We start from the raw sequence: 15,733 nt of genomic DNA on the forward strand, positions 1-15,733 counted from the left end.
ATGCATGTACATATGTAGGATTCAATTCATGACAAATATCAAATTCACATAATTGTAGCAATTTTGATTATGAAGCATACACAATTTACGTAGAATCTAAAATACGTAAAACGTAAAGTTGGGTCATGCATCATGGTGAATGTTCATGCTATCAGGGCTTGCAAAATATCGAGTTAAAAGCCGTTGTTTGGAAAGAACCTGATTGCGTGATGATATGGATGAACTGGTTTGATGCAGAAAAAAAAATCTCCAACGTCAGATTCCTAAGCGCAGCGGTAGGAGCGTGCTGATAACGTGTTGTGGTCTATTTTATCTGACAGAGGGACTAGGGCCGGCGGCAGAGAGAGAGAGGAGAGAGATGTGTGTTTGTAGAATTGTAGGGGAATGTGTGTGTTGTTATCCCTCCTACATTGTGCCTTTATTTATAGTAGTAAAGGGAGAGAAGATATTCCTTCTCCTCCAAGTAATACAAGTTGTAATAGGAAAGGATAACTAGAATCAAATCTTATTTAGGATTTACACAATCATACTTAAACTAGGAATGTTTACAACAAATTTATCCCTAATATGGGCATATTGCTTTTTTATTCTTCTTTTCTTCCTCTAGTTGTTTTCGTACACTTTCTATGTGAATGAGCCATCAAAACTCTATACAAGTTCAACGAACAAATCACCAATAAGTCAAGAACTAATATTGCGCTGCGTTAAATCAACGCCTGTACTTTATATGTCATCCACAAAAACTTCTAATGGTCCTTTGAAACCGTGACATAAATTTTTATAGTAAATTAGAAAAAATATTAGATAATTATTATTTTCATAGAAAAGAAATATTTCAGAGCTAGCTGAATGCACACGAACTGTTATAAGTTTAGGGTAATGCTATTTATACACTTATTTTACTTCCCACATGCTTTTTGTTAATTTTCATCCTTTAATCTTCTTCAATCCATTCTATTCGACGGACAGAAATTGAAAATGGTGTGTGAAAAGTAAAAAATGACGTGTGGATAGCACCATCCTAAGTTTATGGTTGGCCTAAATAGAAACTTCAGTTGTTTAATTCTAAAGTGCCGAGTCATACCAACTATACTCCCCGAACAAATTGGGCAAAATATGAGAATAAAAAATTCGTGTTATATCCAATTATACAAGTGACATTGTACACTAAAAAAGAAATGGGGAGTTTGAACTCGAGACACGGTTGATTAAAAAGAAAGGTTTTAAGCTTTTAACCACCAAAGCAATCTATCACTTGTAGGTGAATTGAAATGAAAACAGAGAAAAAAGATGGATTTTGAAAGGAGAATAAATTATGGGTAGTGCTATTAGCACTTCAAACTTTCTATATTTAGAAAAAAAAAAAAAAAAAAAAAACTTACTAGGAGTGCACAGATTTTTGAAGTGTGAATAGCAAAAAGCTATGCGGTCAACCAATACAAGCAGTTTCAAGATGAAGAGAATTTCCAATAGAAGGGAAGAGACGCGAATCCAAGTACAACCAGAGTTTTGGCCGTGTCCAAATTTAGTTTTCCGTTTTTGGTTCTCAGATTTCAACTTTCAAATATAAAAAAAAAAATGAAAATAAAAACTGAAAGCAGTATGTTTATCAAACGGCCCCTAATTGAAACAGAAATAACATTTAAACTCTTTGATATCTTTTAGGACAGTTTTAAGCCTCCAAGGACAGTCTAATTAAATTGAGTGAAGGGACAAGTGTTAAATAACTGATCCACTATTTCACGGAAAGAATGACGCATAGAGGGCATGTGGGATCAAATCAACATGGTTAATATGTGAAGCAAGCCTGGTTTGAGATTTTAGCCCGTCCCTTAAACAAAAAGTCTAGCAAAAGTTTTAACTTATGGGGGGAGATTAAAGTTGGTCAGCTCAGTCACCGTTGATTTATAGATACCCTTGTCTAAGTTCAATCGATTCCAATATTTTTTGTTTCATGAGCTAAAATGGCTAAGCCAGTCCTAAACGATAGTCTATGGGCTCTTGGAAAGAGAAAAATACAAAAATATAAATACGTTATTATTTATTTTTTGTATGGAAATACAGTACAAAATACAAATACGCCCTTATTTATTTTTAAAGTAATTATTAGAAAGGGCGTAACTCGTAAGAAGATTATTTTAGACTAGATTTGAATCTTGATGAAGCGACCATGATATTTGCCTTAGATCCACCATATCATATGTTTTAATGCCATTTGTTGAACTTGCCACCAAAGGGCTTGCCAAACTTCCCATGCTGAAATTTGCCATGACCGTAGCCGTGGCCAACCCCAAAGTCATGGGAACCACCATGACCATGGTAAGCACCATAGCCATGGTGGGCCCCACCTCCATGCACAAGATGGTTAGCCCCATTCGCAGGAGCAGCTGCGACAGGAACCCCAGCTAACATTCCTCCCATTCCGATACCAGGAGCTCCATGCCCTGTACGTGATAATCTTTCATTGGTCACCAAGAAAACGAAAATAATATTCTACTTTAATGTCATTCCAATTGGTTCTTCATATAAGATGATCACTAGCTGGAATAAAATTAAGAACATCAATTGATAGATGTCGATGCGAAATGAGAAAATATATTTTCAAAACGTAATTGTTATTGACAATCTAAAATACTCATTGTGCACTCCAAATTTTATTTATTTAGAAAGAAAATACACACGTGAGAAATATGTACAATGAGAATTTTGAAGTGCCAATAATATTTTCCCTTTTCTTGTTTAATTTATTGTCATGTCTTACAAAAATGTTGTATATCCACAGCATTTTCTTTTATATTATCTCTTCTCTATCGATTCCATTGAAAAAAACAAGGGGGGGGAAAATCAGATTGCCATCCTTCAATAAAATTTTGAATTTGGTCTTGATTAATATACCCATGAATATTATTGGCCCTATAATTTTGTAGTGCCCATGTATATACTTCAGAATAATTATAACCCAGAAAACTGGTAAAGTTACAAAAATGATTAGGGACGACCGTGATGGGATTCGATTGCATGCAGAATGATAAAGACGCTGATGTACCAGAATAACCAGCCGGTGGATAGGAGGTTGGTGGATATCCCCCATAAGAAGGATAGGCAGCTGGAGGATACCCGCCAGGAGAAGGGTATGCTTGATGTGCTTGCGGGGGGTATCCATATCCTTGTGGAGGGTATGATCCATACCCACTACCATATGAAAATAGTGCTTTCTCAGTTGTCTCATGTTTCTCGTCCTTTCCACCTCCCATCTTATCAAGTGCGTAAGGTTGATACCTAGCTGCATATCATTATTCAAAATGAACATCTACTTATCAAATGGGAGGCACCATGTTAGAGAATTTTGTTGTAACATATCATAGATAATTGCAACAAGCAATAAATGCTAAGGAAACTCTCTTAAAGTAAGACTTTTTAATGACTCTCTGCCACTTTATCTTTTTGGCACATTGTTTTATAATATTAGCACTAGTATTGTGCCACAAAGATGAAATAGCGGAAAGTTCATATATTTATAAGAGAGTCTCCTCAGCATTTCTTATTGTAACAATTGTTATGCTGATCAGCTTTAAATAATAAAAGATATATTACTCAGATGGGACCAATCTTCAGAACCCTAGACAAAGAAAATTATTTCCAATTAAGTAGGACGTAAATCTCAAAACATTTGTGTGAGCTTATGTAACTAACCAGCTATTAAGCTACAAATAATAAGAAATCCATCTTTAAAGGATTTGGATTCCATCCGGATTCAAATTGAGGAAATTCTAGGAATCCTCACATCTTTTAGTCATTCATTGTATATCGTGTGGTTAGAAATCATTTGAATTTTTTTATTTAAAATTAAACACAAATAATACCTAACGAAACTGACCGCACGTACAATGAACAGTTATGATGCGATGATCCCTGTATAAAGCATATATGTTAATGCAGAAACAGAAGACAACTAGAGATTAGAGAGAGAGAGAGATGGCTCACAAACAGTTGTGCTGGGACTCTTAATAAGTTTGCCCTCAACACTACTCAAAGAAACGCTTATGTGAAACTTGAATAAATGAAGTACGTATTTATAGGGATCATAAAGTAAATAAGTATATGTTCTTATGAATTTGATCCCAATGAATATGAGATGATATAAATAAACAAGTATATATTCTTATCAATTTGATACCAATGGACATGTTAAAATGATAGATTCCATAAAGTTGATGCACAGCGTTTGTTCAACGTGCATTTGCTTTATTTTATGCCCTATAGTAAAGTACTACTAACACTTTTTTTTTTGGTCAACCACTAACACTTAATGACATGTGATTTTTCTAGGATAAGTAGGAGATATTTTCAGTGTACTCGAAACATAAGGTAGTATACTACGTATCATTGTATAAGTTGTGAGATACTTGTATTATAAAATTAACAACTTAAAAAGTAATTGCTTAACTTTTTATTCAAAACTAAGACCATCTCCAACCCTGGGCTAAAAGCCAAATTACCCCCCAAATTACCCCCCCAAACACTTTCTAACTCATGCTAAAATTTTAGGCTAAATGCCAAATGTTATTTCTGGGCCAAATACCCCCCAGCTTTCCCCCCGGGCTAAATGCGAAATGTTTATCGGAATTTAAATTTGTTTAGATTAAAATGTTCATAAAATTAATTTACAATAATCTACATATTTATTTATTTTTTTAAAATTGATTTAAGAAAAAAATTTAGGCTAATTTCATTCTTTAATAATTCCGGACTAAAATTTTAGGGTAGAAGGGTTGGAGCAGAAAAGATGTTTCTGGGCTAAAAGCTAAATTTTCCGGGCTAAAAAATTTGGCTTTTAGCCCAAGGGTTGGAGATGGTCTAAGCCAAACCATTGGTTTGGATCGACAAATTTGAGGTATGCTACCACTGTTGTTATCAATCCGCAACTTTATAATGCTTGATATATTTATTAATATTATCTATTCTAAAGTTGAGCTACAGTCAAATTTTTGCCCTTTGATTTTGTTTTATTTACACAATGCTGCCACCAAATCTGTGTTGGGCTGGGGTTTAGGCTCCCCCTTCTCTTCATGAGCTTTGTGTTGGTTTCGCTAAGAAGCCCAGCCCTCAGTCAGGCCCTCAATGATTTAATTACAGTTCTGCCATCAAAGATTACAATTTGATGGGGAGGGGGATGGGTGATTGATTTCACAAGTGGAAGAGTGGGGATGGTCAGAGAAAACCATATGTCGTCTTATCAATTTACAAATGTAATGGGTTTTTGTATACCAATCTTGGTTTTGTTTTTCATGGAAAATTGTTTTGATCTGATTGTGGGTTCGTGGGTTTTGATTTCTTTCATTTGTTTCAGCTTGCAAAGCAAGAGGTTTTGACCTGACGGTTCATTTCAAGGTACCGTTATTATTCTTTTTTGTTCTTAGAGTTTAATGTTTCAAACTTTCGAAGTTACATGCTTTTGTGTTTTTGTTTTAGGATGTAATGATTTGGTTGTAAAATGTGGGATTTATTTTCGGCTTCTGTTGCTTATGTGATGGTCTTCTCTGTTTTTATTGGTGGGTAGAGATTTGGTATATTCTGGGTCTCTAGAAAACATATATAAATTGTTTTTGCAAAATCCATTCAACATTTAATTAACATAACAACATTCACAATTTCAACCAAAATTTCAAAAGCCACAGGGTAAACTTACAATTAAAAATTCATAAAGAAAGAAAATTGCAATTAGAAGTCTAATTTACAACATTTACCTGGATCACAAAGTTATATGTTCCATTTGTACATCCGTTTTCTGTAAACTTTTTATTTTTGTTCCTGCGTTCGGATTTTGAGTGTGGGTGTAGTTTTTTGGTGCTTTTGTGTATAGGGTTTATTGTAATTGGATTCTTTAGAACATTTTACAGGAGTGTTAGGTAGCAAGTATTTGGACATGCTAAACAGTATCTGCATATTCTTCTTAAACATGACATTTGGAGTCAACTTCTAAGTTCTCTGTTTGGTTTGAAACCTCCACAGCCAATATGGGCTGAAGCTGAAGGACCAGTTGGAAGTATTAATATGATTTTTTCTGCTTAAGCTTCTTGCTCATTTTTTTGGGATTTTAGGCTTTCAGTTGCAAGGGTAACAAAGAACCCTAAAATCCCAGAAATCGGTATTGGCATTTGAATTAATGGATTTCCATTCTCTTCCAAAACAATTTGTTAATTGAAAATTGTTTTCTTTCTGCTGAAGATGGTGCTGAAATTGGATTTACGTAATGACAATGAAAAGTAAAAGGCGTTGAAAGCAGTCTCCGGCTTTACATGTATCAATTTTTTTAAGCATATTGGTTTAATTTGTCTATGTGAAAAATGGGAAAATAATACAAATGTAAAAAAAAATTCTGAGTTATTTCATTCATCAGCACCTACTGAGTTCTTTGTATTGGTTGAGAATTTCTCTTTGAAGAGAGAGAGAGAAAGTGAGATATATAATTTCGTTCCTATGAAGTTGTCGAAAAACAAAAAGATTTGAGTTGAGTAGACCTAACTTACGATGAATCTTCGGTAATAGTTCGCATAGAAAATGTTGATTCTTATTTAAAGGTATATGTAATTCAATTAGCGTACCTATGGAAGAACAATAGACTAGATGGTTTATGTCTGTCAAGTTCCAGATGTTGAATACTTATTGAACTTCCTTTTCAATATATATGCAAATTTGTGCTGAAGTTCCTCTCTAGGGATTTTCAATTGTAGTAGGATTGAATCGTTTAAATTGCAGGATTGTTTTGTTTGATGGATTTCAATTGTGTTTTCATTTATATAGTACTAATGGAATTTCAGGAATTTGAGTCGTTGGAGGGAGAAGGTTGGTTCCTAAGGATATTGAGGTATATAATTATATGCCTTAGTTTTATTCAAAGCCTATTTTATATATATTGTTGTGCATGGTTATCACATTTAAAGTGGGTGTTCAAAATTTATTCAATAGTCCATGGTTTACCATCTTGATTACCTTCGTTATTGATTCTAGTTCATTGGAAAATTTAATTGAATTAGGAGGACATGTTGCTTTACTTAGAAGACGCCTGGTTTTCTAAATGTATTGGTTGTAGCGCTATGAGCCTCTAGGATAAAGTTTATGCCTGGTTATACGAGATTGAATTTGTGTCATGAAAGTCAAATATTTTGAGTTTAATATGGTTATATTCCTTGGCTTAAGCTTTATTATTTCTTCCTTCGTTTTCTTAAAAGAGGTTTGTTTGTACCATACTTGACCAATCCCGAAACTACCGAGCACCGATCAAAGTTATACCGTCAAGGATCCAGAAGAGTTTCCTTCCAACCAGGAGGCCAATCACAGCGACACGTATCGACATCAGAAGCCAATCATAGTGCAACATGTGTCAACATCAGAAGCCAATCACAACACAACACGTGTCAATGTCAGAACATTGCTAGAAACTCTCTTCTATAAAAAGAGATCATTCTCCCACAATATTTCCTAATGTCATTTGTACTAAATCATTCACTAGTACTCACTAAAGGAAAGCTTGAGCCTATATACTTGTGTAAACCCTTCACAATTAATGAGAACTCCTCTACTCCGTGAACGTAGCCAATCTGGGTGAACCACGTACATCTTGTGTTTGTTTCCTTGTCTCTATCCATTTTCATACTTATCCACATTAGTGACCGGAGCAATCTAGCGAAGGTCACAAAGTTGACACTTTCTGTTGTACCAAAGTCTTCACTGATTTTGTGCATCAACATTAGGCGCCGTCTGTGGCAAATGTATTTATTCCTACTCTCTCTTTTGACCAGGCATCCCTATCCAACATGGGGAGCGAAGGAAGCCATAGCACGTAGAACGACACCCACTCGCACCTAGTGCGAAGCAATGAAAAAAGGAACGAAAGAAGCTCGTTCTTCAAGCTAAAGTCGAGGAGTTGGAGGCTTAGAACAACAAGATAGCAATAAAGAATGAGATCATTCAAGAACGATATGAGAAGCTCTTTAAGACGTTCCACAAGACTAGGCGTACTCAAACACGTGAGCTTGTTGCACATGTGGACATCAACCATCATCTGGGTGCCCCCAACACAGAGGGTCACCTTCATTCGACATGAGTATCCTTGATGAGGAACGAGCTAATCAACAAAACATTGATCAACATGAGACTTCTCTTAACCCAACTGCTTCGACCCGAAGTAGGAGAAGTGGAGGAAGACACCTCCTTGCAAAAGGGTTATAAGAATCGAAAGTCGTTTATCATGACTACCGAGACTTCCTAAAGTAACGTCAAGAAAATCCCTTCTACATAAGCTCGAAGATTAATGACCCAAGGGTTTCTGAAAGACTCGGTCCCCTCCCACGACCCAGGCCAGCTTCCAATCTAAGGAAGGAATGACAGGTCCCAGAGGAACATAAAGGTAAAAGGGACTCAGATGTATTCCGAAAAACTCACCTTAGAAGTCAGTACGGCGAGTCCAAAGAAAAACCACACACTCTTGCTCAAACTTTCCTACTTCCAAGAGGCGATGAAGACTTACGGAAGAAAATTCCAGTGGTACATGACTCCACTCAAGACCCCTTTGTCCTATAGCTCCTTGAGGAAGTAAACAAGTTAAAGGCTAAACGTTAGGCCGAGATACCTGACTGGAACCAACCCAAGCCTGGCCCTCTCATAAGTAGGATCCTCGACACCCCTTTCCAGGGAAGACTAAACAAAAGCTAGGTTTACAACTCTATACTGGAAGGGAGAACCCGATTGAACACCTTAACCTCTTTAAGTCCACCATGGCATATCGGATGCAGACCGACGAAGAGCGATGTCTTCTCTTCCCTTCCACCCTCTTTGGCGGAGCTCTAAACTGGTATTGTCGTCTTCCACCTGAGACAATAGACTCATTTGAGGAACTAAGAAAACTGTTTGTCTTTCAACACATCTTCCAGACCGATCACTTACATTCTGCAGATGACTTGTACACTATTCACCAGAAGCCGGATGAGTCACTACAAGAGTATGTCGGTCACTTTAGCCATGAGTATTCTCGCTGCGCTGAGGCAGATGATAAGACCACCCTAAAGGCCTTCACAGTAGGCCTACATGATTGTTTCTTCAAGTACATAATCATTGCCAACACTTGGAAGACTTACTCTGAGGTGATGGCACATGCTTACAACCACGCCTTCGCTGAAGCAATGACATACCAAGGGAACCCCCATATGATTAACCCCTATCAACAAGTGGGAAGTGGAAGTCCAGTTCTACCAAGTGAAGGGATCTTGGCCATTCAGACACCCATTGCATCATCTACTGCCCTATTTAGCTACTTATTAAGTCACCAAACAAATTTGTCTCTTGGTAAGAGGAAGGATTTTCTCTCAGCAAGCCCATTACAACAAGAGGGATAAAAGTTCGTATCAAGACAATCAGGGGTGAATGTACCATCGACTATTATGACTATAGGGCCAAGCCTCACTCTTTCAAAGTGGAGGACTAGGTACTGAATGAAATGTTATTATAAGAAGGCATACATATTATAAATGTTTTGACCCTTAACCGCTTAAGATCTTTTGTCACACAAGTCATTCGACAAATATTTAAAAAAGAGGGAATTCAGACAACTTCTTCTGAGTCTTTTGCATTCCTAACACTGGAACACTTGGTTTACGCTGACCTACCTTTATACTCTAACTCAGAGCTTCAACATGCGTACTTTGACACAAAGTATGTGATACTAAGTGTTACAACCAACATGGTTCACATATTGAAAGCATGGATCCCTTCATGCATAACAAAACTTTCATAAACATCACTTATGCCAATCAACATAAACATCATACATTCCAATACATTCATACATAAACATCATACATTCCAACACATTCATTCATAAACTTCATACATTCCAACACATCCATACATAAGCCAACTGTGCTTTGAAAGGGTTCAACATACTTTGTGTCATTCGACACTTGCTACAATGTGCTTTGACACCTTGCCCTTTTTTCGTGCCACCAATCAAGTGATGAAATGTACAACCCGTACTCTAATATTATTTGGCAACTTGCCATTCTTATCACCAACTAGGTGAAGAATGAACTCACTTTTGTGCCACCAACCAGGTGATGAAATGTACAACTTGTACTTTAATATTATTTAGCAACTTGCCACTCTTATCACCAACCAGGTGAATAAGGAACTCACCTTCGTGCCACCAATCAGGTGATGAAATGTATAACCTGTACTCTAATATTATTTGGCAACTTGCCACTCTTATCAATAGTACCATTGTACTGTGATAACCAATCGGCAATTCGCTTGGCGGAAAATCCATTCTTTCATGCAAGAACTAAACATGTGGAGGTGCACTATCATTTCATTAGAGAGAATGCCTTGCAAGAAGAGATTGAGATGAGACAAATTAATACAGATGAACAAGTTGCGGACTTGTTCACTAAAGGTTTGAGTACTGGCAAGTTTGAAAAATTTCGTTGTTAACTCAGCATAGAGGAAAGAATGAGCTAGTGTTAAGGGGGAGTGTTGAAGATCAACACTAGCCCAATTGGTGTTTGTGTTGAAGTGTAATCTTGCCTTGTCCCAAGATAGATCCAGGCCATGGACAAAGAAAGATCCATACATATGCTGGAGAATTCTAGCAAAGTTCAAGTTGGTGGAAGAGTCTAGAAGAATGATTAGGTTTCCACCAACATGCAAGATTAGTAGTTAGTAGAATTATCTAGATATCTCTAGCATGATGATTACATGTTTTTCCAAGGTTCCATCCATGCCTATAAAAGGAGAAGGCATCCACACCATTTGTATCAATCAAGCAACCAATCAACCAACCAACCAAGTGAGAGTGAGAAGTAAGAGTAGTCTTGTGAGGAGTGTGAGTGATCTAGAGTTTGTCTCTAGAAGGTGAGTGAGTGTCATAGCTTCTCAAGTGTGTTCTTGAGAGTTTAAGTGTTGTAATATTTTGTGAGTTTAATACAAGTAATTTGTTTTGTCTCTCCAACACTTGTGTTAGAGTTTTGTACTCTAAGTTTTTCCCCAACAAGTACAACCCCAAAAAAGGTAAAATTTAGCAAAACCCTATCTGATTCTTTCATTCCTATGTCCATCTTTGGGATAAAAAGAATTTGAGAGTAACATCCCAGTATGTTTACGTTCAAAACGAAAATCACAGATTCAACAAAGAATAAGAGCAATGGACATCACAAAATGCTCAGATCCAAAAGGTATAAATCTTCAACCTGATGTCCTGAATAGTGCACTCTGTATGAATGGATGGATGGTTATGTGAAATCTGAAGGTGTTTGGTAATTGAGTTTTTTATATGCATGGATTTGGATTTTTGATTTCTGGATTTGGATTTTGCAAGAAGGCAAATAGGAATTGAATTGAAACTCCAAACCGTAATGAAATCCCGAAATTTTTTCAAGAATACCAAAATTTCGGTTCAGTTTCAACTTTCAAAATCTTGTTCTAAAAGTGATCGGTTTGAGATTTGGGTTGTGAGTTTCGGTACGAAATCCTAACCCAAACCACCCCTAACAAAGATACAAAGTTTTAAGAGCATCTCCAATGTAACCAAGGGCATTAGACCACTATTAGCCCAAAACTGAATAAAACAGTCTGCAATGAAGAGCATTTTGCAAATGGGCAAATTTTGGAGCTCAAATCAAGCCCTAGAAGAACTAAATAGTGTAAGCCCCCATGCCAGGGCCGACCCTGAGAATATGAGGCCCTAGGCGAGCCTTCTAAGTGGGGTCCTAAAATTCTCTGATCTCCGGTTCTTTGTATATTGATTTGTATAAAAAAAAAATTTCGCTAAATACATAAAAAGTTCTATTTTCACATCAAATATCATTAAAAATTAATATCAAAAGAAGATAAATATACAAACATTATTTAAACATTACACGATTCACGTTTTTAGACACAAATATACTAAATGTTTGCAGTCAAAAGTTCAAGATTGAGAGTGAAGAACAATTAAACTTGATGATCAAGAGAGTAAATAACAATAAAACTTGATTGACAAATATAATAAATTCAACGCCAATTGTTTCTCTTGTGTTTTTTTTTCTTCTAAAATCAACATCACACTAACAAATTGAATATTAAAATAATCCATTGAATAAAAAGTTATTGAAAAGAAAAATATATAATTCAAAGTTTTGATTACCTTAAAGTACAATCTTTAAGACCATATGATAGTTGGTTTAAACATTCAATAGAAATGGAGAAAATGGGAAGTTGGTTTAAACATTCGATAAAAATTGAGAGAATGAGAAGTTGAAAGAAAAAAGATTGCAAAGAGACTTGAGTTTTATAACTTTATATGCATTTTGACAGATGGATTGGGAGTTGGACAGATGGATTGGCAGTAAATTTGAAAAACAATAAAAATCAAGAAAAATCTAGTGACTAAAAGGCAGCTTCATGTTTCGAACTCAACACCCCAAAGAAAAATGAAGCCAACATTTCCACTGCACTAACAAATGAATTATGATATTTCTTACTTTTGTATATATTTATATGTTAATTACAGGATATAAAAAAAATTTGGGCTCTTCCAAAGTGGGGGCCCTAGGCGGGCGCCTACTTGGGCTACCCTCAAGGCTGGCCCTGCCCCAGGCATTTGAACATTTCATTTTCTTAGAACCCACTACTTAGAAATGATTTTTTTTTTTTTTGCTAGATTGATGTAGAAATATTTGGGATATACTAAAAACCAAGGTTTCAAAAGACGCTAGGTGCTAGTTTGGCTGTGAATTAGTGCCTAGCGCCTAGGTGGTTAGGCGGGACCTAGGTGGATTAGGCAAATTTAAGTAAACTTATTATAATTGTTTTGAGATACATAAATTGAAAAAGAGAATGACATATAGATTAAAAAGTATTAGAACATATTGAAAACATGGAGAACTAGAATATAATGAATGTTCATCCAAGTATTTAATAAGTCGCTTACAATTTATTAAAAAAATAAAATGCAAAATAAAAGTTATCTATTTTTTGTCTAAGTGAGAGTCACGACCTCAGTGGGTGCCTAGACGGGTGTAGGTGGGCGTCCTTCCTTAATTTTTAAATACCTAGGAATTAGTCGAGGTGATAACTAGCTGCTGAGAGCCTTAGCAGCACTAGCAAAGATTTTTAGAACAGTGATAAAAAACTAATAAAAATATAATTTTATATTTTTAGGACTAAAATATGAGATGTAAGACTCACACTTACATCCTTGAAAAGAAAATGAGATTTAAATGTGATTTTTATACTCACATTTGCCATCTGTACACTAAAAATTCTCAATGCATCTCCAATCATGCATAGATGCAAATTTGAAACGTAAAGTAGCAATAAAGATGGGGCTCTATTTTCTTTTAGTCAATAAATTTGTATTTTATCAACAAAAAAGAAAAGAAAAATATTATCCATTTTTGGAATTAAATCTAATTTTCCCTAAAATAAAATATAGCAAAAAGTGTGTCTTATAGCCTTAGTTGTTGCAGTCATATTTAGAATAGGAATGTGATTGTGTAAATCCTAGTAGATATAGAAATGTATCTTATATTCCTAGTAGGAGTTGATTACCTATTAAGAGTTGTAATCCTAAAAGTGTAAGGTTTTTACCTATCCAACTACTATAAATAAAGGCACAATAGGATGATACAAACACACCAAACAATTAAATCATTCTCTCTTCTCCCTCAATACCGTCGGCCCCCTCTCTCTAATCCCTTAGATTAGTTCAATCAAATAGGCTTATAACACGTTATCAACATGCTCTTGCCAGAAGCTGAGGAATTGACGAATCGTAGGAAGAAGCTATCTTCCACAAAATTCAAAGGTACTTCTTTGTTTTCTGCCAATTAGGTACAGTTAAAATAAAGGAAGATATTTGAAATGTCCACGAATCATGAAAACATTCCCCATGATGCATGAACCTCTCTATGTTTATATTTTCATTCCGATATATATATATATATATATATATATATATATATATATATTGTATATAATCATATATTTGTCAATATATATTTGTTTCATGCATTACGCAATTAAATTGCTTTGTGGAATTTGTGAGCCAAAGCATATAAATAAATTAAAAGCAATTTATAGTTTTTCAAACCCTAGGGATTTCGAAAAAAAAAAAGGAAAGAAAATTGGGCATGGTGCAGCACCACCGCCGTGGCACCACCTTCGACAACACCATGCACCGTCGCTGGCGTGAAGCCCAGCTGCATGGACTATTGCAGTAGCCTTTTGGGCTTCCTACTCATGCACATGACAACCGGGCTTCAGCCTAGGGTCAGTTTCAACGGGCCTAAAGCCCCAAGCCCACCTGCAGCTTAGCCCAACTTGCCAGCCAACCTTTGCACTTGCTGGGCTTTGGCCTCAGCCCACAACCAAACAGCTAGCCCAGTAGGTTTGGTTTCTTCCCCAGCCCAAAAACCAGGCTCCAACTTCGGTTAGGCCTTCTGTGTCCTAACCCACAAGCCAACTTTGGCTGGGTTTGTCCATGCGCGCCCCTTTGGCCCAATACCAGCAGCCTTGGCTGCTAGGCTCACCCAGTTCCCTCGGCTCGTGGGCTGCCTTTTTAAATAATTTTAACCCGAATGTTATTATTATTTTGGCTTCCACAATCAACCATGTTTGGTCCCGATCTATTGAATTAATTAAAAGTAACCTGCAGTCCATTGATCTGATAATGAATCCAAAATTATTAACCTAAAGATCACTTTTGGACATTAATGATTCAATAATTTATTTTTATACTTTGAACCGTTGACATACTTTCGTAGTAACGAAGCTCTCACGCTTGAGTTCCCAAAGAAACTCAAATCCATTACACTTAAATCAACATATTGCATTATGTGTTTCTTGCAGGAACCTCTCCTTTATGAACTAATCATTCATAAAAACTAAATTGAACTGTAGTTTCATATTTAGTGCCTTTGAAATCCGAAATTTTCATTCAAAACATACCACATGAAACCTATAGTTTTCATGCATAAATTAAACAAATACATGTCTATAGAACCCGAATGTTCTACAATATATATCTATGGATCACCATATGGCTAATCACATTTTTTTTTGTACCCTTCGTTTTAGGGACATGTCGAACTTGAACAAGCTCGATTTCACCACTCTAGAAGTATCTGGAAGAAACTACCTGAAGTGGGTTCAAGACGTGAAGCTTCATCTTACTGCAAAAGGTATTAGAGCCACCATTGAGGCATCTACCGATGACAAACCTATCGACGAAGATCAGAAAGCTAATGCAATGATCTTCATTCGAAGACACATCCATGATGCGCTGCAGACTAAGTACCTGAGGAAGACCCACGCACCCTCTAGCTTGCTTTGGCCGACCATTTCGATCACCAGAAAGACATCTACTTACTTGAAGCAAGACATGACTGGCTTCATCTTTGCTTCCAAGACTTTAAGTCCGTGAATGAATACAACTCTGAAGTTTGTAAAATTCGATCACAGCTGAAATTCTGTAAAGTGGAACTAACCAAATCAGATATCTTAGAGAATACCTATTCAACCTTCCATGCCACCAATATTGTCTTGCAACAATAATATAAGGCACAAAAGTTCACCAAATTTTTTGATTTGATCTTTGTTTTACTTCTCTCTAAAAAGCAAAACCAGCTTTTGATGAAGAATCATCAAGCTCAACCGACTAGCTCCAACGTCGCACCTAAAGTGCTGCGACCAATTCTAGCAA

The 15,733-nt window shown here is 36.1% G+C and overlaps 1 protein-coding gene across 2 annotated transcripts; it reads right to left on the reverse strand.

The window, feature by feature from the left end:
• Positions 1-2,016: 2,016 nt before the first annotated feature.
• Positions 2,017-4,036, reverse strand: LOC126629697 (glycine-rich protein A3-like). Of its 2 annotated transcripts, XM_050299798.1 has the most exons (4): positions 3,985-4,028; positions 3,864-3,912; positions 3,047-3,283; positions 2,017-2,444 (listed from the first exon to the last, which is right to left on the reverse strand). In XM_050299798.1, exons 3-4 carry the CDS (start codon positions 3,252-3,254, stop codon positions 2,206-2,208), a joined length of 447 nt encoding a protein of 148 aa, XP_050155755.1. In that variant the 5' UTR covers positions 3,255-3,283; positions 3,864-3,912; positions 3,985-4,028; the 3' UTR covers positions 2,017-2,205. The 2 variants fall into 2 exon arrangements, with proteins under 2 accessions (XP_050155755.1, XP_050155756.1); XM_050299799.1 differs by lacking the exon at positions 3,864-3,912 and having other exon boundaries at positions 3,985-4,036.
• Between the last annotated feature and the right edge of the window lie 11,697 nt (positions 4,037-15,733).

The sequence above is a fragment of the Malus sylvestris genome, chromosome 7 (assembly GCF_916048215.2).
Source record: "Malus sylvestris chromosome 7, drMalSylv7.2, whole genome shotgun sequence".
Taxonomy (NCBI): Eukaryota; Viridiplantae; Streptophyta; class Magnoliopsida; order Rosales; family Rosaceae; genus Malus; species Malus sylvestris.